The 26,486-nt window shown below is 44.2% G+C and overlaps 2 protein-coding genes across 8 annotated transcripts; one reads left to right on the plus strand and one right to left on the minus strand.

Annotated features, from left to right (window-relative positions):
* Positions 1–306: 306 nt before the first annotated feature.
* Positions 307–25,994, minus strand: slc24a2a (solute carrier family 24 member 2a). 7 transcript variants are annotated; one of them, XM_077588257.1, is made up of 15 exons: positions 25,873–25,990; positions 24,854–25,016; positions 22,603–22,680; positions 22,409–22,544; positions 19,497–20,527; positions 12,155–12,193; positions 10,917–11,025; positions 10,313–10,327; positions 7,023–7,073; positions 4,432–4,530; positions 2,672–2,754; positions 1,521–1,655; positions 1,355–1,444; positions 1,068–1,234; positions 307–971 (listed from the first exon to the last, which is right to left on the minus strand). In XM_077588257.1, exons 5-15 carry the CDS (start codon positions 20,370–20,372, stop codon positions 722–724), a joined length of 1,914 nt encoding a protein of 637 aa, XP_077444383.1. In that variant the 5' UTR covers positions 20,373–20,527; positions 22,409–22,544; positions 22,603–22,680; positions 24,854–25,016; positions 25,873–25,990; the 3' UTR covers positions 307–721. The 7 variants fall into 7 exon arrangements, with proteins under 7 accessions (XP_077444383.1, XP_077444381.1, XP_077444384.1 ...); XM_077588255.1 differs by having other exon boundaries at positions 19,497–20,530; XM_077588258.1 differs by lacking the exon at positions 12,155–12,193 and having other exon boundaries at positions 19,497–20,530; positions 25,873–25,994.
* Positions 25,355–26,416, plus strand: rpl34 (ribosomal protein L34). The gene is made up of 5 exons (XM_077588262.1): positions 25,355–25,475; positions 25,793–25,864; positions 25,936–26,035; positions 26,114–26,217; positions 26,291–26,416. Exons 2-5 carry the CDS (start codon positions 25,800–25,802, stop codon positions 26,373–26,375), a joined length of 354 nt encoding a protein of 117 aa, XP_077444388.1. The 5' UTR covers positions 25,355–25,475; positions 25,793–25,799; the 3' UTR covers positions 26,376–26,416.
* The last annotated feature ends 70 nt before the right edge of the window (positions 26,417–26,486 follow it).

Genomic DNA, 26,486 nt, shown 5'->3' on the forward strand with positions numbered 1-26,486 from the left:
CCTTAAAATTGCCGAAAAATCGTTGAATTTGACAATTTCTCGCATATAAGCCGCCCCACTTTTAAGCTGTACCCTTAAAATTGCTGAAAAATCGTTGAATTTGACAATTTCTCGCATATAAGCTGCCCCACCATTTTTTTAGTTACCAATACGGCTTATATGCGAGAAAATACGGTAAATACTCCCCGGAGTGTGACGTGTTATCTACAATCAGAGGGAGCAGATTGGCCTGCTACAGTACGTCTATGCTAGTGCTACTTAGTTGTTTGATTTGAAAACGAAACAAAAAAATGAAAAGAAAAAGAGGAGAGAATGTTTTTTTCTTTTGTTTTAAAGGGGTGAAGAGTGTTTAGGGAGGTCTCCCGTCTTATTTCTTGCCGTCTCCTGGTGGCGCTTTCACTTTCTTCCACGCAAAAGTTCACAGGAGGTCCTTCTCCTCAACCTGCCAGTCTCGCTAAGCCCGATCTACTGACGCTAACGGCATGCATAACGCTAAATTTGCCCGGGGCGGGGCATAACACGCCCCTCCCCCCCTACCGGCTAATGAAACAACACCGAAAAAAGCCACTCAGGGAGTAAGGAGCCATTTTTTTTGCGCCACTTATTGGCGTTTCCGCCTCACTCCTCCTTGAATCCACCGCACAAGAGAGCCAATGAGGATGGATGCTGTCCTTAAGGGGGAGGGGGAGGGGACCAGGGGGGTTGGGGCGGGGCCTCGGCCTCACACCGACACGGGACAGATGAGAACCCGGTCCTCTAGCATGACGCTGACCACCAGGAAGACGAAGTAGAGCATAAACATGATGAAGCCCAGCAGTTTGCTCATACGCCATTTGCAGGCGGCGATGGAGATGATGACGAAGAGGAGCATGAGGAAGAGCAGCACGATGGCGCAGAAGAGGCCGTTGGAGCTCACCACCACCGGTTCCAAGCCGCTGAACATGGACCACATGAGCCAAGGGAAGGGGAGTCTGCAAGGGCAGTAAACATCTTAAATTGCGGGCCAATTCTAGGAAACGTCATTGAAAGTGACCCACACAAGATGGTGGATTCAGGCCACCACGTACCCAACGGTGATGTCAAAGATGTTGGAGCCCACCGAGCTGGACACGGCCATGTCCCCGAGGCCCTTGCGTGCCACAATGACACTGGTGATGAGGTCAGGGATGGAGGTTCCGGCCGCTAATATAGTCAGGCCCATAATCTCCTCTGTAATCCCGATGGTCTCTCCAACCTGCAAAAAAAAAAGAAAAAAAGAAGAAAACTAAGCTTCAGAGTGAATAAAACCTAATCTGCCACTCCGGCTATTTCCTGAGCGACAGTTCCAAGCAGCATTTTTGAGGAGAATCCCTACCTGGTGAGCCCACCACACCATCAAGTAGGAGAATGCGGCGATCCAGCCGATGGCGCCCAGGAAGGTGATGGGAAAGAACTTCTTGGCCGACTAGGGTAGGCGAGAGAAGGTCAGCCATCATCGGTACTTGGAATCGAGTATTATTTCTCCCGGCAGAAAGACGTACCGGCTTCCTGACGTCGGGCAACGTCAACCACAGGGGGAGGACGACGGGGATGATGAAGAGGTAGGTGAAGCGCTTGCGGCCAGACTCGGGCCAGGATAGGCTGAGAGGCTGGTCGTCTTCCTCCTCGTCTTCGGCCTGAAAATCAACAGTTTGTCGCTAGACAGATGCGAGGAAAATACATTCACATAAACCAGTCTGAAAATCAATTTTCCCAAACAACAGTCCAATGTAGAAGCAATTCTGGGGCTGCTATGATGCTTCACGCCCTGGACGACTTATAAAAGACATTGTATGCAAATGTTCTGAAAAATGTCAACATCATCTAAAAATGGTTAACGAAATTAGACGTGGCTAATCCCCATTTCAAAATGGATTGGACGTCTACCACCGTCAACGGCAGCCATTTAGCTCCGCCCTAATGTGTATTTGGCACACACCTCGTACCAGGGGGTTGTCATTGGTCTATTTATGATTGGATTTTGTCCCTTTAGAGGTGGGCGCCCCACAGAGGCAGCAACTTTCCCAAATGCCACCCACCTCGGGGGCCTTTCCGGCCCCCCCCGCGGGCCGCCCGCCAAGGCTGAGCTGACTTTGTAGCCGCTGCAGGGCAAGCAAGACATTTGATCAGCGTATTCGACTTTGATAAACGGTGCTTTATTTACACGACATTTCCTCCACGCTGCGAATGTATAGCTGGCCCCGAAAAGTATATTCCAAAACGACGTTGGGATCTGCCGACGATGACTCATAAATTCCCGTCGCTTTGGGGTTCTCATGAATATTCAAAATGGGATATTTGGAAGCGCTGGTGAAATGCGGGGAGGGGTTGTTTGTTTTGCCCGCCAGTTCCAGATTCGACCTCAGATTCGCCCTTTATTTCCAGAGAGTTGCCAAAAAAATCCGCCGGGCCTCGAACCGTTGACGTGACCACACATGGAGGCGGTCCCGGTTCCCGGCGCCTTTCCCGGATCACGCGGACAGGTGCGCGGCGGGACGCGAGGCTGAAAATAGCCACGTGCGGAAGCCAACGGCGGCGAAAAATAGGCTTCTGCTTCCAGTTTTGAAGGTTAGTTAAAAGGACAACACAAAATGGCTGGCGTGGGACAAAGTTCGGGTTGGATTTTCTATTCGGGATTTCAGAAATGTCTCACCGCTTCGCCTTCTTGGCCTGCCGTGCCGTTCATGGGCGGGGTCACCTCCACTTGCACGCTGGAGCTGTTCGGCAGGTTCTTATCTGTCCGGGGAAAAACGGAAAACATACGTGATTGAAGGCACCGATCTGTTGGGAAATCCAGCATAAAAGCACCCCGTTGTCTTTCTTCAACGTTAGCGACGCGGCGCGCGATGAAGAGGCTAACGCGTTAATGCAGGGTTTTTAACATAATTCACCTTCGATTGCGCCGCACAATGAGGCCATGAAAGCGATTCCCGCATACGCGATGACACTCGCTCGCATTAGCGACTGGGCTTGGTGATGGAAATAGCCTTTGAAGAATTCAAATGGCTCTTCTTCAAGGTGCCGTTAGGAATAATTACTCTTTAGTATTTCCTTTTTCGGGTTCTCCTGCATCAGGCAGACTCTTTACCAAGAGGATTGGAATTAGCGTTTAGCTCGCAGCTACTGCTGACCAAAAGATGTAAACAGGTTTTGGGGAAAAAGTACATTACCGTATTTTCTCGCATATAAGCCGCCTCCGCGTATAAGCCGGTACTCGGACGTTTCGTCGAAAGACGTTTGATCGACCGGACATTTGGTCGACCGGACGTTTGGTAGGACGGACGTTTGGTCGACCGGACGTTTGGTCGACCCGACGTTTGGTCGACCGGACGTTTGGTAGAACGGACGTTTGGTAGACCGGACGTTTGGTAGAACCGACATTGGTCGCTGGGTTGTTACTGTTGAAACCAGCTCTCAAAATTATAATCATGAGAGAGTGAGTTTAATATCTAAATATCTAATATCAAAACATCAACAGTCAACTCTGTCATAATTTGACAGCGAGCGAACCCGACGACCAAACGTCTGTTCTACCAAACGTCCAGTCGACCAAACGTCCAGGGACCAAACGTCCGTGGACCAAACGTCCGGGGACCAAACGTCCGGGGACCAAACGTCCGGGGACCAAACGTCCGGGGACCAAACGTCCGGGGACCAAACGTCCGGGGACCAAACGTCCGGGGACCAAACGTCCGGTTACGGTATATGCCGTACCCTTAAAATTGCCTTAAAATGGTTAAATGTGACAATTTCTCGAGTATAAGCCGCCCCCTGATTCCCAATTTTCACCTCCATATTCATGGTTTTAATAGGGAGTACAAATATGTTACTTTGAAGGGAAAATCTTACGAAAAACAATCGCACATGGTATTTCTAAGATACTGTATGAATCGATTGCTGGATTGTACATTCTGAAAGGGTGTTGCCTGCACGTAGACAAATTAAAAAAGGAGGTCAGGTGAGCAGTACAACCAGGAAGTGTGTCCGTAGTGGTCTAGTTTGGTAAGACGGCGCCACCTTGAGCAAGCAATGGCAGGCACAAGTGGGTTTTTTCACGTTTTATGCAAGATACGGTTTATTTTTTTTCTTGAATTTCATTCATAGACGTCAAAATACATTTTTTTAATGTTTATCCTTTTCTATTTTGAAATTACTGATTGTATCGGCCGCATTTTTTTAGTTCCAATACGGCTTATCTGCAAGAAAATACAGGAATTTGTATATTAATCGTATGCGTTCTGCGGGGTAGAGTAACTATTATGCAGATATCGGAAAATAAATTTGCTGGAGAAATGGGGTACTTTAGGGGGGATTCTATTTGGGTATTTTCAATGATTCATTTCTTTGCGACTTCTCATCCCAAAAATATCATATGTGGATTATCACAACCACAAAAAAAATGTTTTTCTCTACCTGAGCGACTGGCAACGCCATTGGCCTTCTCGCTGTCTTCTACCTGGCATTTCTTTTTGGCGATCTTGTGAAGAATGGACGCTTTCTCCCGGAATTTCCCTGCAAGACAAGAGTTCAAATCCAAAGTGAACAAACCGGCTGGGAAACAGACGGCGGTTCGTCCTTTGTTTTCTGGGGGCAAACAAACAAAACAAAAAAAATGGCGGTGGCGAGATAGTGCTGCGATGGCAGTAACTGATGTCTTCGTCCTTGGGGCTCGAGGCCCTCCACGTTCCGCATCTGGAGGCCAGCTCGCTCATGTCAGTGTCTTTTAGCATATTAAAAACTAACAAGAGGTGTCAAAGGTTAGTGGAACATAAAAGCAGTTTTAAAGCAGACAAGTGATGAATCCCTTCTCGGTATCCGCGGATTAAATCGGAAACACAAATTTCCTTCTCGTTAGTGCGGCCATAAATGAACTTTGTTCCAGTTTGCATGGATGTTTTCGACGTATTTTGGGTGTGAAATGAAAAATTGTGATTTTTTTTAATGTCATATTTTGGAACTAAACGCTCCCCATTATAAATATATAAATAAATAAAAACTACACTACGATACTGCATTCCTGTTCCTATTTTTGGAAGATATTCAAATAATACAGTGAAATATGAAATAAACAAACAGAACTGCAATATTTATTTCACACTATTATACTTTCTTAAAGGAATTTGCTTAACTTGAAATACAGTTTAGCCTTTCAAGTTCAATTTATACCTAAAAAAAGTTGTATTTTTCAAAGAGTACTTGTGTACATATAGTAGAAAAATAGAAATGAGGTGAAATGGAAAGAAAATATAACTTTTGCAGTACATGCCCTTGTTATTCCTAAATGAATGTTATCTGTAACGGGCCGTATATGGCCCACGGGCCGAGGTTGAAAAACATGTACACACACGATCCGGGGCGGGGCGAGCGCGCGAATCCCGTTTCGGCAAAACGTCCGTTCGGCGAACTGTCCGTCGGCCAAACGTCCGTCGGCGAAACGTCTTTCGGCGACTCGTCCGGTCACGGTCAGTTGCAAGACTAGGGCGAACTAAAAAAAATAATTGGACGTCAATAAAAATCTACGACCTTGCCACTTGCGTAAGACCTCAGCGCGGTAACGTCAGCAACTTTACGTAGTTTGCCCACCACGGGGGCTAAAAAGGCGAATTTCCAATCCAATGAGGCCTTTGCGTGCGTTGCCTGCGCCCAATTACCCAGTTGCAATCGATGCCTTTTTCATTTTTTGGCGCCCGTGGGTGATTTGTCAGCGGTTGACACGCTGTCAACGTCAATATGCGCTCTGCCCAACTATGTCAACCCACGTCTGTGACCTTCCAGTAAAATCATTAGGCAGCTCATCGCACGCGTCGCCGTTTCATTGTTTTTCTTGCTGCCGTGTTCAACGCGGGGAAAAAAAACACACAAAAAAGTCTGTTCGCGATAATACTCTGGAAGCGTGGCACCATAATAGCAAAGGTTTTATTGTGCTGCGCTTTTAGCCGCTAAATCTAGAGTGCAGGTGTCAAAGTGGCGGTCCGGGGGCCAAATTTGGTCCATCGTATCATTTTGTACGGCCCGAGAAAGAGAATCTTTCTGTTTTATGATGAAATATTTCCTGTTTATCCCCTATTTAAATCCACAATTGCAGTATTTTGAAATCCCAAATTGTATTTTTTTGTTTGTGTTGTTTTTAATTTCATTTTTTTTCAATCTAAAAATAAATATATTAAAATATTTTCTGTTTTCCACTTTAGTATTGTGCATAATTTGAAAGACAAAACAAATAAAAGATGTTTTCCCTTAATAAGAAAAAACAAACTTAATATTTAGGCCTTTTCATTCACTACTTTTAATCCATTATTTTGTTAAATATCGAAATATTATATCTAAAATGCTTCCTCTTTCCCCTTTTTTCCCCCTGTAAACAGATTTTTAAAAATGCAACATTTACTCTTTTTTCCTTTTAAATAAAAAAACAAAAAGGTTAAAACAAAATAGATTGAATATTTGCTCTTTTCTGATAAAAAAACACTTTAAAAACCCACTAAAGAGAATATTTGCTATTAAGAGGCTCAAAGTGAAGATTTGTACTCATTTTAATGCAAAAAAAATGATTTAAAAAAGCTGTCAATTCATTAATCGATTAGTTACGGCCCTCCAGATAAAAGCAAATAATATTTTTTTTGCCCCTTATGAAAGCACCACGTTATGACTCACTCCACTCGGACGAATTCAGCGACGTACGAGCAATGGCGACAAGAAAAAAAAAAATCAACAGGACAAGACCTGGCAAAAACAATGAAACGCCATTTTTTTCCCCAGTGATTGTAACCAAGACTTACACAAGCATGCTTTTTTTACCCAAAAAAACAAAAAACACGAGCAACATGTAAAATGGTTGAAAAGCAGCACAAAAAAACAGAAAAACAACAAAAAACAACACGGTTTGCAATTATAGTGAAAAAAAAAGACCTTCCAACACAAAAAAATGAACCCGTGTGGCGTCAATGGAGAAAAACCCAAACATAGGACAATGAAGTGATTTTTTTTTTCCAGGTAGGGCTTACCTTCCTCAGTCATTGAGTGATAATATTTTAGTTTCCCATAAGTCCCAAGCTCTAAAAACGCCACAGCAAAAGACAGGGAAGGGAAAAGGGGGGCAACGGACACACAGAGAAAAGGAAAAGAGTAAACACGACGGCACACAAATGCACGAAAAAAGGAAGTCCAAGTAAATTTCCCTCAAGCAGCAGCCCAAATATTCCCCCAAAAATCCCCAAAACTCAGTATGAGTAAAACAAAAATCTTGGTCAGCATGCAAAAACAACGAAAAATAATACGAGACCTCCTCTCCTCCTCTCAAAAAATGAAAATTGCAATTTTTATATGTTAAGTTGACCATGTATCTTAATTACCGTATTTTCCCGACTATAAGGTGCACATAAAAGTCTTAAATTTTGTCCATAATAGATAGGGGCGCCTTATAATCCAGTGCGCCTTATATATGGACCAATATTAAAATTGTTATCACGATAAAATAAAATGAATCAGTTGATAGGGTACACCGACTCTACTATTTTCCCGTAGACTAAGTACTGCGAAGTGACTGCTGGGATATGTAGTAGTTCTTTTGTCAATACATCCAATGGATTGTGGCCTGTATACATGGACATCAATACAGCTTGACGAAGCATGGAAAGCACCGTTGGAAAAGTTACGCTAGCTACCAGCTAGCTACTATTTGCGAATGGATTGTGGCCGCCTGGATGAACGTATAAAACTCAACGTTTTCGATGACTAATTTGGACAAGTGTTCAATTCGGACACAGAAAATTAGGACTTTGATGGATTTGTGGGTGATGATGACGTGAGTAAGTTGTAAAATGGCTAAATAAAGTACAAACCGAACTCAGTTTTGCTTCCGTTGCCTTTTTAAAAACGTGTTTTTAGTGTGTGGGTGTAGTGTGCAAGGACCATATATCCCAGCAGTCACTGCGCACCGGAAACCGGTCTGGGGCTGCTTCCGGTAGCCAGCGCTATTGCGGTTAGATATTCATATATAATATATAATATATAATATATAATATATGCGTCTATAAAAACGGTGCGTCCTTTGTGTGTTTAAAATACAGAAATAGCACTCGTTACTGACACTGCAGCTAAAAATACGATGCGCCATATAGTCGTGAAAATACGGCAATCACTCATAGGCGTGCAGCAGTCAAATTGAATTGAACGCTTATGGCCGTCAATGGCAGTGAGACGATTTCGAAATGTCGTTAAAAGTCAATAAAAGAGCGATAAGCAATAAAATAATGCAAAGAATATTCCAAAATATTGATATTTACAATACTGAAGCTTTATTTCAACATATCAGATTTTGAATAGTGTTAAGTGCTACCAAATGCAGGTTGAATTCAAGCTTCTTATGAGGGACCTATTTGTTATTTGCTGCAGACTAATAAAAACGAGGCTGGCGGGCATTAGTGTGGACACCCCTGATATATGTGGATATTAATTTTATTAACTATTATAACCCTGAATTCGATTTATTTTAAAATTTGAAACTCTCTCACTCGCTGACAACAATTTGGAACGTCTAATAGTAGACTTGGATGTCAAACTGTTTTTTTTTTTGGAGTAAATAATTTACAAAATGGCTTCACATTCGGACTATTCTCACAAATGGACGGATGACGTCCAGACCCTTGGCGGTCACGAGCCGCTATTTTTTCCTATGAATACGATTGCTGCCGATGGAAGACCGGGGCTGGTCCGAGGGGGGGTGATTAAGCTGCCGCGCAATCACCGCGCTCACCCGTTACCAAGCAAGAGAGGCTGATGGGGGCGGGGGGATTCCTGTTGTTTACCGGGGGGCCTCTTGTCCTTGCGAGTTGCCCTCTAAACCTCCACTGAGCAAAAAAAAATAAAAAATAAATACAAAGAAAAGCTTTTAGCATTGATTCTTTCACCAGTGATGCCAGCTCACATGCTGGGCACCTTTCCCAATAGCCAATTATCAAGTTGAAAAAAGATAGACGTCAGCCCCAAGCTTCAAACGGGTCGGACGGCTAGCGGCGTCAACGGTGGCCAATGATTTAAGCCGTCTGTAACTATTTTTGCCTATCAATACAGTATCGACACCAACTGAAACTGCAAAATGGTTGAAACTATTTATTATATAACGTATTTTCTCGCATATAAGTTGCCCCACGTATAAGCCGTATCCTTAAAATGGCCTTAAAATGGTTGAATTTTACAATTTCTCTCGTATAAGCCGCCCCACGATTCCCAATTTTCACCTCCATATTCATGGTTTTAATTGGGAGTACAAATGTGTTACTTTGAAGGTCAAAGCTTAAGAAAAATAATTGCATGTGCTATTTCTGTAATTTTTTTTTCACATTCCTAAGGGGTATTGCCTATTGACAAATTCAAAAAGGAAGTCAGGTGAGCAGTACAGCCAGGAAATGTGTCCGTAGCGGTCTAGTTTGTCATCCCTAGCTAAGATGGCGGCACTTGAATATGAGTTTTTTCACATTTTATGCAAGATATGGTTTATTTTTATTTTTGAATTTCATTCATAGACGTCAAAATACATTTTTTTCCGCATTTTATCTGTTTATCTTTTCTCTATTTTGAAATAAATGACCGTATCGGCCGCATTGTCTTGCGTTATGGCGTTTCGTCTTTGTCACCTTGTAGTTTTGTGGATGGCAAGTCTAATTTGTGCGCATATAAGCCGTACCCTTGATTCAGTCGTAGTTGTTTTTAAAGGGGCTTATCAGTAATATCAATTTTTTATATCAATACCTTCATGCATTTTTTTTGCTAAGCGTCAATTGAGCTTGTCATTGAATTCCCGGTTGCCTCATATTTGTTTTTCTTTTCTTTCCAATATCTCAAGAAGAAGAAAATGTCTTCCCCTAACAAAGAAAAACATGGCGGGTGTCCACATCTCGCCTTTTCAACTTCAACTCTCTCCTAACAAGACATTCAAGCAATTGGAGGAGTAAATCTCTGTGGTGGTCGTATGCGATTAAACCTATTTAAGGTCGCGGTTAATCCCTTGTCAGGTTTATTGATTAAAAATCCAAAGGAAGGTCACCGATTCGCCGGTTCACGAACTGGTCCGATTCGCCGTCGAACAACGGTGGGTGTTAACGATAGAGGAGAGCGAGGATGGGCTCAGCGACGACACGACAATGACCACAAAGGCGGCGGCGTCCACGTACGAGGATGGAGATACAAAAGTCGACACACAGCCACGTTTGGGAACGTCAATAATACGGCGGGGGCACATTTTGCGGGAAAAAAATAACGATCCACCGGGGTTACACAAACGAGATCAACTCACCAGAGTCAGCAAATTCTGAAAGGGGACGGAAGAAGAAAGAAGTGGAAAGACAGAAACAGACAAAATAAATCCAAGCGCACACTCAATTAAAGGCAATTCATGTTAGGGGGGAGCAAGGTTCTTAGTCAGATGGACTGGAAAGTCATTCCAGTTGATAAAGTTGAGGGAGCGATGGGAACTTGAGATGACTTATTTTTGGAAGCGTCCATGAAATATAGAGTAGATGCGCCTTTCTAGTTCCAGTTAAAAGCCTCAGTGTGTGTGTGTGTGTGTGTGTGTGTGTGTGTATGTTTGTGTGTATGTGTGTGTGGTGGGATGGGCCTTACCTGGTTTCAACTCCAATGTACATTTACAACACGAGCAAACCATACAGTCCCTAGACAAACCATTTGCACTCAATAGAAGTGCAAATACGTCCAAGCTAATCGATGCTAATGGGCTCTTTAAAGACCGTCTCGCACGAGACGACCAGCCCTATTAGGGACCTCCCTCAATTCTATCGGTTTCTCGGAGCTGGTCTGGAATTTCGTTGCCAATTAATCGTGTCTGGAAAGGTTTCTTGTTTCGATACGGCTCGAATATAGTACGTAGAAATGGCGCTTACCTTCGCTTAAAGGGTCCAAAGTGTGAATCATGAGTTGGAAAATGCTGTTCCTCATCAAGCTGTTGTGCAGAGAGGCCGAGCTGCCCCCCCTCTGGAGTCGAGGCCTCGCCTGCGAGGAGAGAACGCCGGCGTGAGCGACACGTTGTAAGATAACATTAAGATAAAATGACGAAAAAGTCGCTTGGCAATGTGTGGAATATTAATCATTATATGTATATGTGAAACATATTTCATTATAAGCAGATGAGAGCTCAGTATAACGGTTACCAAGGACACTTCCCCCTGCAGCTGGCCCCGAGGACTATTGACCTGACGGATCACCCAGTCCCGGTCCGAGGACTGTTGATCTGGGTTCGCAATGAGGATCTGTGAAGGACTCTTAAATTGCTTTGACTTGGATTCCGGGGCAGATGGCGACAATCGAATCAACTTCCGAAAATACTCGCATATTGTTTTAAAATAGTGTTGCTCGTTTCACCTTTTATGGAAATTGTTTTGCTTACTTGTGCAAATTCTTAATTGTGTTATTCGGTTAGCTTATGCAATTGTTTGAATAAGATAACCTTAATTGTTTTGATTATGTGCGACTAAATGGACAGAAGAGGATGCCTTTCTTTAGAATGATCCGTGGCGAGGACGAGCCAGGATCGATTCTCACTTGCAAGTCAACGCTGGATATGTCTCCGATCTCTTTCCCTTTATTAAAGTATATCTATTAATAAACCTATCAATCAGTTTTTGTAAGTATAGAAACATAGTAATCATAGAAACTTGACACTGATTCATCAGACTTTGGCCAAAGTTTGGTTGTTGTCATGGAGACTTGACACTGATTAATCAGACTTTGCCCAAAGTTTGGTTGTTGTCATAGAAACTATACTATACCCTGTTTTCCTATATAAAGACTGACCCACTGTTCATTCGGAGAGAGTTGCAAGGACAACAAATTGTGTGCATCTCACGGCTGTTCGAGCTCTCTCCCCATCCTGCAGTCTGGTAATAAACCTATTTCCTATTAAATTGTTCCTGAAGCAGTTTTTACAGATCTAACACACGTCTTCAACGATGTTCACGGTCAGAATAGAATTCGGTATTTCGGTTGGTCGTAGATCGGCTTCTCGGAAGGCCTTTTCTAGGTAACGCAAGTCGTGGACAGAGACCACGACTCCGGCTTGGATGAAGTCGACACACATGGTGGCACAAACGCACATTATTGGACATTGAGACAGGACACCTACCGACAACTTGCCGTCATCTTCGGGCGCCACGGGACTCGCCTTGTCGTCCGACACAAAGAAAGTAGACGTTGAGGAAAGAGAGAGAAAAACAAGACACAGATGTGAAGATGTGAAAGACGTCACAGTTACAGCCGTGATCACCATGACGATGAGGAGGTACACAAAACATGTTAAAGGGGCGTGGCTATTCCCTTTTTTTTGCTGGAGAGATGATAATTAGCCATCATAATAATTCAACTTTATATTATTATAGGCGCTACGCTAACGAAACTTTTTTGACTTCATATTTTTGAAGAAAAGTTAGCATTAATGCTAAAATGACTGCATGCTAACGTTGTCCCCAATGGTGATTGCTTTGCAATAAATGGAAATTTATATTTTTGGCGGCCATATTGGTTATTGGCCGATCATTTGACTCCATATGCCAATAAAAATGAAAAAAATGCTATAATCACTCAATCAAAAGTGCCAGTAGTTAGAACTTTTGGAACAATACGTGACTTCCCGTCCAAGTCTTCCCAGCAGGCATTGTGGCAACTCTATTTTTGAAAAGCATACAAAAAAGTGCGCGTGTGAAAACGACAGGCTGGCGTTTGCAGACTTTGTTTCCCAGCCCACACACTCAATTTGCACAAAACGTGGAAAACGCAGAACAAATTTTTGAGACCCTCGCGTGCCCCCTCCTCAATTAAGCGGGCACAGGTTCCGGATCCAGATGGCACGGCGGTTCGCTCGTTAAGGCCACCTTAAATATTCCGACTAATAATCGCATCGGGTGGGGGGGGGTTTAAGTATGCTCGCGCGCGCCTTTAATACCCGTCTTCCACTTCTTACGTAATGTCACATCAGGATGTTCTGGACAGACCCGCGCTAATGTACACGGCTATCTCCACCATGTAGCATACGGTAAGGCGATGATTAGTTTGGCAACAGGCATTTTTTTTCACTTCATTAAATTACAGCGGGTAAACTAATGAATGTGGGTCAAGCCACCCTTGGAATTTGAAATACAATAACGGCGGCATGAGACTATGATGCATAATAATTATAATAAATATGTTTAGCGGTATCAATTAGCTAAAATGCTACTTCTCCAAGGCTAGCAGTACAGATTTGCAACCCCGTTATTACCTGCGGATTAAGCGAATCAAGGTAAAACATCCCCGGATTTTTAAAACGACCTCACTTGCGTTGAATAGCAAGCAAGATCCTTTCCCACAATGCATTGCTTCCCATCATATATAGATGAACTAACACTATTTGACAGATTTCCCGGCATTAGCTCGGCGCCACCGACTTGCCTGGCGCAAATTTTTCAGGCGGCAACCCGTCCGCCGGAGCGTGACACAACAACCTCCGAGGGTCACCCGCACTATTCCGCCATTCCATTTCCTCCCAGAGATAATAATAACGGTCTTTAAAGGGGCGGGGGTGTAAAATTTGCACGAGTCAAGAAGCTGCCTACTTGCTAATTAGTCACCCCCTTCATTTTTCCCCCTAACAAGCTGAACTAATTACAGAATCTGCCACCTTGGCTGATTTCCCATAAGGCAGTGCTCGCCAGCTCAAATGGCTTCCTCTCACCCGCCCGCCAGCCAATCATCTGGCTTCTGGGGGAAGGGAAAGGGTAAAAAAATATGGTGAAACCCCTCAGTCCCGCCACCCTGTGGGCCATTTAGCTGCCCCTCTGCTGGGAGTGGGGGTCTCTTCCACAAACCGCGGAGGGTCCCGGGTATCATTTCATGCAGCGGCAAGATACAAATCCCATTGCCCTTCGCGTGATGCATTTACGGTACAGTCATCTAATTCGACCCGGCGTTCAGAAATAGCTCGAGATCGATAGCGCTCTCGCTTTCTTACTCCGCCATCAGACTCCTCCTCAGGAAGAAACAGAAAAAAAAAGCTGTATATACAGTATACGGTGTCAGGTTTTCAAGAATAGCCAATTGGGAAAAGCTTTGACCTTGATTTGACTTTGTAAACGACATCAAAATCAGTTGAATGCAGTCTAACAGTCTCTTTCCCATTGAAAATAACTAAATACAAATTAATTCGTTCTCACCCTCTGAAAAAAAACGTAAAAATAGAATATTACAATGCAAATACATGTTTTTAATTGGTCTAATTCACCACAGACGCCCATAAAGTAACAAATAGCTATCTAGAGGTTTTGATCTGCAATAAAATGTGACATTATTGTCTTCACTATTGTGCAGAGTTCTTACATTTGAGACAGACGGTAGCAGCTAATGGCTAACGTCTCGCTACACTACGTGACATACAATAAACTTTAACTTAAACGAACTTTGCTTACAGTGCACACTGCACTAAAAATGGTTTTAACCTTGTTGTGCTATGAACTAGCTTCTTCTCCATGCCTCACAAACGAATGTATCCCAAGTTCGTTTTTTTAAAAGTGTTAGGGTTATTCTGGGATATTATTATATATCATTTTATTAATCATTATATGTATATGAGCTTTATTTCAATTTGGGACCGAGCAAGCTCGAAGTCACTCTCCATGGCAGCTGGCTCCGAGGACATTTAATTGTTTTTAGGACTATTGACCTGACAGATCACCAAGTTCCGGGCTAAGGACTGTTGATCTGAGTTCGTAATGAAGATCTGTGAAGGACTCTTAAATTGCTTTGACTTGATTCCGGCAGATGGCGATAATCGAATCAACTTCCGAAAATACTCGCATAATGTTTCAAAATACTGCCGCTCGGTTCACCTTGTATGAAAACGACTGATTTGACGTCTTAAATTGGCAGGAGAGGAATTCGGTCCTTTAGAATGTCACGGTGGCGAGGACGAGCCAGGACGATTCTCACTTGCAAGCTAACGCCAGAGATATGCCCGATGCCCACCTTGTATTGTTTTATATTATATTAAAGTATACCTATTAATAAACCTAACCAGCCACGAATCCGGCCGCAACATATGCTCGTATGTCAAATTATTCTCTTATCTCAGGACAAAAACTCGGAATTTTCCCTGTATCTCAAATTTCTCGTGTGTTAGGACGCTCGTATGTCAAGGTATTACTGTAGTTGCATAGCGCACTACACTATCAATTTCTGGTAGCGACATTATTCATCCAGAATCGAGAAGCGGGGCCGCACAATGGCCGTCCACACGACTAGATTTGTTTTTCAAATGGCACGCCGTCGTATTTAACCGCTGGAGATGACACAATAAGCACCTGGGATGCAAATGAGGGGTCCACTTGGCGTGAGAAAAACAATGCGGCTCCGAAAGACAAGAGTGGTCCAGTCCAGCTGCGCTGGATGATACAACTTGGACACGTATTGTCCGCGTTTACAATGAAAAAGTAAGAGACTTCTTAAATAAAAATGTGAAATTTGAAAAGCCGTATAAGGGGTGGTCGCCGATTCTTAAGTTTCAGCAGCAGTCTGCTCCGCAAATTATCCCCGGACCCCCGTCCCGTTGAAAAATTAGCTATTTATAGTTTTGCTAATGTGGCTAGCAGAGGTTGCGACCCTCCTGTCTCAGCAAAAGCAGCGTCTGCCTCATCGCAGCAGTGACTTATCTGATGACGACGGAGGAATCTCAACTATCTTGCTGCTTTGCTTAGTAATGCCGATTTCCCCCTCCGTCAGCCTTTTGACAAAACAGCAAACGATATTGCTCCCGGAATCGCCCTAGAGTTGCAAAGTAGTGTTTTCATGACTGCCAGATAAGACGCAGAACATTTACAGTGGTGCCTCTACTTACAAATATTTCTACATGCAAAATGTTCACGTTACAAACCCCTCTGTTATGTTCCAATATACAAAAACAACGTGACCGGATGTTTCGTCGAAAGACGTTTGGTCCCCGGACGTTTGGTCCCCGGACGTTTGGTCCCCGGACGTTTGGTCCCCGGACGTTTGGTCGACCGGACGTTTGGTCGAACGGACGTTTGGTCGAACGGACGTTTGGTCGAACGGACGTTTGGTCGAACGGACGTTTGGTCGAACGGACGTTCGGCAGAACGGACGTTTGGCAGAATGGACGTTTGGCAGAACGGACGTTTGGTCGCCGGGTTATTACTGTTGAAACCAGCTCTCAAAATTATAATCATGAGAGAGAGAGAGTTTAATATCTAAATATCTAATATCAAAATATCAACAGTAAACTCTGTCATAATTTGACAGCGAGCGAACCCGGCGACTAAACGTCCGTTCTACCAAACGTCCGTCCTACCAAACGTCCGTCCTACCAAACGTCCGTCCTACCAAACGTCCGTCCTACCAAACGTCCGTCCTACCAAACGTCCGTCCTACCAAACGTCCGTCCTACCAAACATCCGGTCGACGAAACGTCCGGGGACCAAACGTCTTTCGACGAAACGTCCGAGTACCCAAAAACAAGATGCAAAATCCCCTAAAAATCTATCCATTCTTTTATTTTGAAATTGTCGCAATCGCCTTGTGTCCTGCTTGACAATCTCCCATTGGCTGTCCTCCCCCCCCAAAGTCTGGTTAAAGCAACTTTTTCCTTTATTTAAGATGACCGTATCCAATTGTTTTGAATTCATAATTTCACATTTGTTTGCTAACGTTAGCTTCCTTATGTTTTTGCATGCTTGTTATTCATTTTAAGCACATAAAAAAATCATTTTCTCTCATTTCTGACATATTTTTGTCCAAATTTGGGACGCTTAGCCGCCATGACCGGACGTTTGGTCGACGGACGTTTGGTCCCCGGACGTTTCGTAGAACGGACGTTTGGTCGCCGGATTCGCTCGCTCTCAAAATTATAATCATGAGAGAGAGAGAGAACTGTCCGTCGACCAAACGTCCGTTCGACCAAACGTCCGGGTACCCTTAGCCGCACTTTGAGCAGCGACCAGTCGCCTGTCGAGAGCAACGTGGGTCATCAGGTGACCTCGTTTGCCCTCTCTCATAATACTCTACGACTGGCTTGTTTATTAATCAGACCCTTAGGCGCGTATACTACTTGACTCTTGTCTCATCGAGTCACCAACCGGCAGACTAAGAAGCTTAAGGGAACGTGCGGCAGTTTGCGACACCATTCGCTCCGTTGCTTTGACAGCTGCATCGTCACATTCGTTTTTTTTTTTTTTTTTTTTTCCCCCCTCTGCCCACGCGCACGACTATGAATCTTAAAATAATCACTTCTTGTGGTCAAAAGTCCTATGGGATTAAGCGGCGCTCATTAAGTAAACAACGGTATTAGGCCGCAGTCGGGATGAACAAATACTGTAGGTAAAGACATCCTTCCAACATCTGTGCTGCTCAAATCAAATCACATGCTGTGCACCGGGATTAACGCGTTGACGGGTACACTTGAATTCTGCTGCGGGACTTTGGGAAAGCAAGTTACCTAGCGGTTTCATTTTTAGGGTGGATTTTCGTTTAAAAAGGGAGGTTTTTTGTCTTTCATAATCCCCCTCTGACTGAATATTTGGTTCGTTCCATTGCACTTGAATCAATGAATCGTGTTGAGTCCTCTAGATGCAAAAAAAAAATGGGCGTCACCCAAATGAACCGCAAAGCTACAATTTCTGATATTGAAGAAAACACGACAGATTGAAATATGAGCATCACAGTTTTAATGTTTTGGGGTCTATTTTTAACAATGATAAATATTATGAGTTCTATTGTTTTTTTTAATTCACAGAACCAGAGATTGTTCTCATTTTCCATATTTATTCATGAAAAAAATATATATTCAAGTTTAGATTGACCGCCTGCAAAAATTTTAAGCTAATTTTGTGGCTAACATGATGCAAAAATGATGTCTTAACACGATGAGGCCTAATTTGGTTTATAATTATTTTATTCAACTATTTTCTCGCGTATTAGCCGCCTCCGTGTATAAGCCGCACCCTTAAAAATGCCTTCAAATCGTTGAATTTTACGATTCCTCTGGTATATATACACAACTTTTAGCATTGATTCTTTCACCAGTGATGCCAGCTCACATGCTGGGCACCTTTCCCAATAGCCAATTATTTAGTTGAAAAAAGCTTTACCTATGACCAGCAAAATGTACCCAGGTGCATCATGGGAAGCGAGCCATCTTGGGTCAAAGCATCTCTCAGTGTCCCAACTCGGTCTAAATTGCCAATTAAAACCAAAAATAACAGCCACGCGAGTCCCCAAAGTGTGGAGACTTGATGGAAAACCGTCGAGCCGCTCCAATTCCGCCAGAAAAACCTCCACGGCATCTACCGCGTCTTCCCGTCCCACACCCAGAATGCTTTGCAGCTCAAGGTCACCCCGCCGGAGTCTGGCGTCAAACGATGGGGGGGAAAGTAGAACCTCTTCCGATTCAAAGACGGCGCCCGCGGCGGGATTTGCTGGCCGCGGCTTTACGGGACAATGCGCTCCCAATTTTCATTTCCACCTCATGTCACGAGGGACGCTAAATCCCGGCGGATAATCTGAACGGCGAGCGTTCGCCGCCATTGTTTGCCGTTTAAGTGGACGCGTTCAGCCCGTCGTGAAGTGGAATTTTTGGACGAGTAGGTTGACGCGTTTGACGAGGTTTTGTTCCCCAGGCGTGTCAAAAAAGGGAAATTATTGCTGTTTGTTTTTTGGCAGATAAATTTGGAACTTTTTGGAGAGCGGTTTAAAAACATTACTGCACTAAAACTGTTGAATTTTAACAGAAAAAGCGGGGTAAATATCTTATTTCTCATGCATGCTTAAGACGGCTTAATGCAGTTTTTGGCAAAAATTAAAAACGGGTCTCATAGCAAAAAAATGGCAAAAAAGTTAGCGCCATGCTACATGTGGGAAGGAAAAATAACATTTAAAGTCAGTTAGTCAAAATAATCACCCAGCTGTTGGAATGTAAACAAAAGTGTAGCCTTATAATGTTCATTTTTCATGAAAAAATATTCCTAATAAATGTAGGAATTATGTCAGAAAGCTACAAATGGCCCCCAATAGATTAGAAAGTGATGCAAAGGAAGAAAATAGAAGCTTCATATATTACAGTTAGCTAAAGGGTTGATTTTAAAAAGGAATAACAGTATTTGATTTCCATTATGTATATGTTTTCTTATCATTATATTTACATTTCTGTTGTCTTTCATTGAATAATACAGTCATCTTATTTGTTTATTTGACTAAGTCGTGTGCGGTCGATTGGTCGCCGGTCTTTTGGTCGCCCTGACCGCGACAACGGGCGACCAAAAGACCGGCGACCAAAAGACCGACGACCAATCGACCTAAGTAAGCCATTTTCCGATTCATGTTGTAGTTTGACTAAAAAAAATGGGCGAATTTGCGTTCGAATCCCCGATTCGGAGTATTGGCAACGAGCAGCTTAGCGAACGTTTGCGGTCAAAAAGAAGAGCACTCACCTTGGGCTGCACCTCCACCTCCACCACTTGGTTCTTGTTCATGCAACTCTTGACGAAGCCTTCCACCGTGCTGTTGAACTTCATGAAGATGACGTAGGCGGCGTAGCCCGACAGCAGCGTCACGCTCTCGCCCACCGAGATGAAGTTGTCCAGGAAGAACACGATGAGCAGGACCAGGTCCAGGATGTAGAAGGAGACGTCGCGGAATAGCGGCCACCACGTCAGGTTGAGGATCTCCTTGGAGAAGATGGCGCACATGCCGATGACGAAGAGGATGTTGAAGACGGCCGAGCCCACGATGGTGCCGATGCCCACGTTGCTGTGCGAGATGAACACGCCGATGATGGAGGTGAAGAGCTCCGGGGCCGAGCCGCCCGCCGCCATGAAGGTGGCGCCGGCAACGTCGTCCGAGATGCCCAGCTTCTCCGTGATGACGGTGAGCGCCGGCACGAAGAACTCGTCGCACACGATGGCCAGGGCGATGAACATGTAGATCATGCCGAACATGTGCATGACCACCGCGCCTTTGCGTCTCTGCGAGAGGTCGAACAGGTCCGCCGGGTACGACGCCTGGCTGTGGTTGTTGCCCTCGCCGTCGGATTTGAGCGCCGCCGGACGCTCGGCCGAGCCGTCCGCCTCGTCCTCGCGCCGCCGGCTGGATAGCAGAGTCCTGTGGGGCCCTCGGGGGGCCGCCGCCCACTCGCCTACAGCGCTGGAGTTCCACGTCAAGGCGCCCACGGAGACGGCGCTCACGGCTAGCAGGCTCGCCACGAAGACCAAGATCCGCACGGGCCGGAACTTTCTCCGCTGAGACGCCCGCTTGCGCGCCACCGCCTCCGCCTCCGCCTCGGCCGGGCGGACGTCCGGCGGAGCCATTTCTGCGGGCTTGGGCTTGGATTCGAGGGGGAACGTCGGGCGGGGGCGCGGCTTTTAGCGAAGGTGGGGCATGCTTTTGGGGCCTCAAACGCGGTGAAAAAAACGCTGGTGTTTTCGGGGATCTGGAGTGCCAAACCTTGCCTTCATATTAACCCCTGCTGAAAACACAACATAAAAAAAAACATTAGCCATGTCTTTTTTACAATTTCTTTCTAATTAGTCATTGTAGCAATCTAGCAGGTGCCCAACTGGCGGCCCAGGGGCCAGATTGGGCCCACAATATCACTTTGTGGTCCCCGCAAAAGGTTAATTTTTTGTTTTTTAATCCCTTTTGTCTTCCCTGAAAGATAAAACCAGATTATAGCTACTGTTTTTACCTTTAAAATTCCCCCCCAAACTAAAAAATATTAACAAATTTAAATGGAATAAGACCACCTGCTGTATTTTTCTTACGAACCCCCCAAAAATTGACCATCACTATAAAAAAAAAAGAAATATTAAACAATAATACACAAGCTTTCTAATTAGTCATGGTTGCAATCTAGTGGGTGCCCAACTGGCGGCCCAGGGGCCAGATTGGGCCCACAATATCACTTTGCGGTCCCTGCAAAAGGTTATTTTTTTGTTTTTTAATCCCTTTTGTCTTCCCTGAAAGATAAAACCAGATTACAGCTACTGTTTTTACCTTTAAAATCCCCCCCAAACTAAAAAAATATGAACAAATTTAAATGGAATAAGACCACCTGCTGTATTTTTCTTACGAACCCCCAAAAAATTGACCATCGCCATCAAACTAAAGAAATATTAAACAATAATACACAATCTTTCTAATTAGTCATGGTAGGAATCTAGCAGGTGCCCAACTGGCGGCCCAGGGGCCAGATTGGGCCCACAATATCACTTTGTGGTCCCCGCAAAAGGTTATTTTTTTGTTTTTTAATCCCTTTTGTCTTCCCTGAAAGATAAAACCAGATTATAGCTACTGTTTTTACCTTTAAAATCCCCCCAAACTAAAAAAATATTAACAAATTTAAATGGAATAAGACCACCTGCTGTATTTTTCTTATGAACCCCCAAAAAATTGACCATGGCCATCCAAAAAAAAGAAATATTAAACAATAATACACAAGCTTTCTAATTAGTCATGGTAGCAATCTAGCGGGTGCCCAACTGGCGGCCCAGGGGCCAGATTGGGCCCACAATATCACTTTGCGGTCCCTGCAAAAGGTTATTTTTTTGTTTTTTAATCCCTTTTGTCTTCCCTGAAAGATAAAACCAGATTACAGCTACTGTTTTTACCTTTAAAATCCCCCCCAAACTAAAAAAATATGAACAAATTTAAATGGAATAAGACCACCTGCTGTATTTTTCTTACGAACCCAAAAAAAATTGACCATCGCCATGAAACAAAAGAAATATTAAACAATAATACACAAGCGTAAAGGTCATATAAGGCTCAATAAAAACCATTTTTAAGTCAACAACGTCCAAAATGGACAAAAATAGAACCATAGTACTCAATCAGAAACCATAGACTGTCCCCATGGACGACGACGGGTCTATAATCAATATTTAGGTCTCCGGTGAAGGTTCAAAAAAATGAGCGAGGGTTTATTGGAGTTCTTCCGTGACCTTAGACCTCCCACTCCAAATAAATAAATAAATAATTCAACCAGCACGTGTCAGTCATAGTCAACACCCTGTCGTCAAAACTTGACGAGCACGTATGATTTTCGGCATGCGCCAAACTGCGGTAAGACAAAAAAAAAAAAAAAAAAAGAAGGCCGTCAGGTAACGGGGGGCCATGACGCTGCTAAAAACGGCAGATTCCAAGTCTCAATTATTCGGGAGCGCCAAAACCAGATTATAACTCGTAACTCTGCCCTTCACGGATGCTGTATTCGTAGAAAAGAAACCCCGGGAAAGGGAAGGCAAAAAAAAAAAAAGAGAAAAAAAAAAAAAACAAAAAAAAAAACACACAAGATAACGCGTCGCCACATGCGGCGGCGCGTGATGCGGACGTCTCGCCGCCTTACCTCGGATGGAGGCGACGCGCAGCTTCCAAATGAACGGTCGCTCCGGTGCCCTCTCGCTCTCATTGAGCGGAAAAATGTCCCCGGTCTCGGCTGTGTCGACGGACGGAGGAGGAGCTTTTGACAGAGGATGAGGAGGCTGGGGGGCGGGTGGGGGGTGTTGGTGGCATAAAAAAAAAAAAAAAAAATGCACGCACCTCCCTCCCCTCTGGCTCGCCAGTCTGGGCTCAGCGGCGTCAATCCCGGCTGGGATGCGAGCGGTCGCGAACGGGGATCTAAAAAACGGAAAAAGAAAATTATTCGATAGTCAAAACGACCAGTCGGGTGACGATGGGGAGTTAGCCCCTCCCCCTGGCAGGTTGAAGATGCTGTATGCTAAGGGCTTTTAGTAATGTGGCAGGTTACCGTGGTTACGGAGCAAATGATAGCTCCACCCCCCCTACCCCTACTCCGTTCCTGGCGTCCTGCACGAACAGGTGGCCGCGCTCGGGGGGCCCGCGGGCTGATTGATGTCCGAGGTCGTTTCAAGGTTACGCGGCGGGGCTTTGGAACTCAACGCGGAGATAGACGACGACCAATCCGAGGCTGTTAACGGAATCAAACCGTAGAACGATCTCGTTCCGGCGCCAGTCTCCCGCTAAAAGATGACCTCCATCTTTTTTTTTTTTAATCAGCGCGCTCGCGTCCATCAATCGTTTTCTCATCGACCGGACGCCTGCGGGATGTCAACCCCCCGCCCCCCCCCCCGGAACTGGTCACCTTTCTAGTAATGGGACGCGGACACTGCTTCTTTTGATATGCCCAAACCGAGAGAAATTTCCCGCCTCGCCACCCCCCTTAAACCACTAAATCCGAGCCATTGTGGTAGACATAGTTGTATGGATTGGTCAGCAGTGGGACGGGGGGTGGAGGCGGGGTGGGGTCAGATAGAGCGATGATAAGCAAGAGACTTTTTCCAGCGGACGGGGAAGGACAATTGACCTGGGCGAGCTATCGAACCAGCGGGACTGTAAAGGTCTATCAATAACTATTTTTGGGGTCGCACGCGAGGCTTCTGCGACCGATTAAATGCTGCCAGTCAGCAAAACTAAAAAAAGGCCCCTCCGATTGGATTCTGGGAAAACCAATCAATGAGCCAGGCTCTTAAAACGCCACGCCGATAGCCCGTTCCGGCTCAAAGGAGCCGGAAACGGCGTCGGGGAGGGGGGGGTCGGGATCGGGTATGGCGAGATGAATGATTTGATAATCCTCAAGCAGGTTTAACGGTTAAGTACTGGAACTGATTAGACGGCAGCTGAAAGTGAGATCCTGATGGGATGGGGTCACTAGTTTGGGCAGTGGCGGGCCGTCAGGGCCTTCAAGGCCTTCTCTGCTGGCCTAAGAAATATCCGAATCATATTATATTTTTTCCATCAATACTTATGAAATAATTCCAAATTGTCTGTCAGCTTCCTTTCATTGCTTTCCCCCTGTTTGCACTGCTTTCAGATGTGTGTTTTCATATTGAAGCATTTAACCAATCACATTTCAGCCATTATTTGTTGCCAGGGTCAGAAATCTGCCTCAAGGCCTTCACAATCAGTTCTGCAGGCTCTGCTGCATTAAACAAGCGTTGATAAGACTGTTGCTTTAACCAATCAGATTTCGAGTTGGCAACACCACAATGCCTCGTCACAGGCGTAGGGATACGTCATCGCTTTCACCAACTATGATTGGCTAGTGATTAGCCAGAGCTACCAAACTGTATTTGGAGCGAGCTGCACAAGCAAATATATTGTTGTGTTGATTTAAAGCCGTTTTCAAGACAGACTATGCCAGAAATACGACAAGACAGGCTCGACTTTCAGCATTAGCGTTGATGGCGATATTAAAGAAGAAATAAAGGAAGATGGATATTGTGTACAGTTAAAAATGATTTTTGGTGAGTAAAATATGGCTATATTCCTAAATAATATTTCAATTGTGGGCCCGGTTGTAATGTCTGAAAAGCTCTGGTATTTGTATTTAATCATTAAATGCTGCTAGGAAGTGGATTTTACCCTTTGAAGGCGCTACGAGAAAATGCACGGACCGCCACTGAGTTTGGGCATAGTTAAGACCCGTTTTTTTTAAAGTGGGCATAAAAATTCAGAAATATGACGTCCATTTTAGGCAGGGTGCGATAGAGTTCTGTGGTGGACCACAAAAAAAATAGGACGCCCACGTATTGATCCGCTTGGTAGGGTAGGACAAAGCGTCCTGGTGACCTTTGGTTTATGGACGCTTAATATTTCATGAGTTTCTGTGGGTGAGGGACAAAATGGAAGGTCGGCAGAGGTTAACAGCTGTGCTAATGCAAGGACGCATGAACGCATCATCGACTCTACGTTTTCAGGCGCGATTATAAATCAATAATGGTGCCGCTTGGAGGGATAACTTAAAAACAAGACTAAATAAAGTTTTGCTGACCTTAACCGGACGTTGCCAGGCTTGCGTATCGTTGATCTTGTTCGCGTGGAAAAGCGCGCCAAGATCTCCATCTGTTGGATGACATTTACAAACGTTCCTTTGGTCTTTTTTCAGTCGTGGGTTTCTGTGTGTGTGTGTGTGCCATCTGCTCGGAGTGAGCCATCTAAAGTAAAAAAAAAAAAGCACATTAGGGAAATTGACACATTCTTTCTTTGGTATATTGGAATTGAGCTAAAATTCAATCTTAGCATGTTGCTTCATTTCTATAAATCACTTTTCTTTGAAAATATTGTACAGTCACACATACAGGCAAATTGTTTTCTTGTTTGAGCATCATTAGTCATTTATTATTATTGTTTTGTCAAGTCAGGTTTAGTTTTATAACCCTAAAATCACGCAGAAATATTAAATATGTTAATTAATATCTATATTTTAAATGAACATTTAAACCTAAAAGGTAAATTAGTGCATTTTACACACACAAATGCGTTTCTTTTTTAAGTAGAGACACGTGCAGTACATCAACCCAGCCACCAGAGGGCACGGCAACAACCGGCATGGAGGCGTTTTAAACACTCCACTTCCGCCTTCGTCCTTCCTCTTCCGTTCACGGCGATAGCAGGTACGCAGGCTAACAAAACTGTGCTAAATCTCCTTTTACATATCCGCTTTAATCCGGCGTTTTTACGCGTTTCCCATCGATTTCACCAAACGAGGATATTCGGGGTATCTCGGCATTTCAACAAACATGATTATTTTTCCATTCTCCAATTAATTAGAATGTGTACAGGCTTGACACATTTAGCGTTAGCTTCAAGCTAACTGCGTCGTATCGCATCGCGTTTGCTTTCATAATGACTTAATGTTGCTTCACGCTAACCAATTGTCATAAAACCACGCAATATCAACACATTAATGTTATATATTTTTGTCATTTAGCTTCAAAATGGTGCAGCGCCTGACTTACAGACGTAGGCTGTCCTACAATACAGCGTCCAACAAAACCAGACTGTAAGTACCCGTTATAGTGGACTTCATGCTGCCGATGAGGTTTTGGTGCAGTAATCCGTGTTTTTTTCCAGATCCCGGACGCCTGGTAACCGTATTGTGTACTTGTACACAAAGAAAGTTGGCAAAGCCCCCAAATCAGCTTGTGGCATCTGCCCAGGAAGACTGCGGGGAGTAAGTTTCAAGTGTAAAAGTGATGGCGATATCCAAAAACTTGGTTGTATATTGATTGATTTATTGTTTACTTACTAGATCCGAGCTGTGAGACCACGAGTCCTCATGAGGCTCTCCAAGACCAAGAAGCACGTCAGCAGGGCTTATGGAGGATCCATGTGCGCCAAGTGTGTGCGTGACAGGTGCGAAGAATTACCTTTAAAAAAAAACACAAGTTGTGCAGATTTTTGAAATAAAACATCACTTTTTTTTTAGGATCAAGCGTGCTTTCCTGATCGAGGAGCAGAAGATCGTCGTCAAGGTGCTCAAGGCACAAGCACAGAGCCAAAAGTCAAAGTAAAACGTGTATTTGTATTGCCACAATAAAAAAATAAACCAAAATGGATTGTGTGTTGACCTCATTTGTGGTTGTTTTTGGTATATTAACATTACCTGCTCAAGCACTGAGTAC

This window comes from Stigmatopora argus, chromosome 20 (assembly GCF_051989625.1).
Source record: "Stigmatopora argus isolate UIUO_Sarg chromosome 20, RoL_Sarg_1.0, whole genome shotgun sequence".
Taxonomy (NCBI): Eukaryota; Metazoa; Chordata; class Actinopteri; order Syngnathiformes; family Syngnathidae; genus Stigmatopora; species Stigmatopora argus.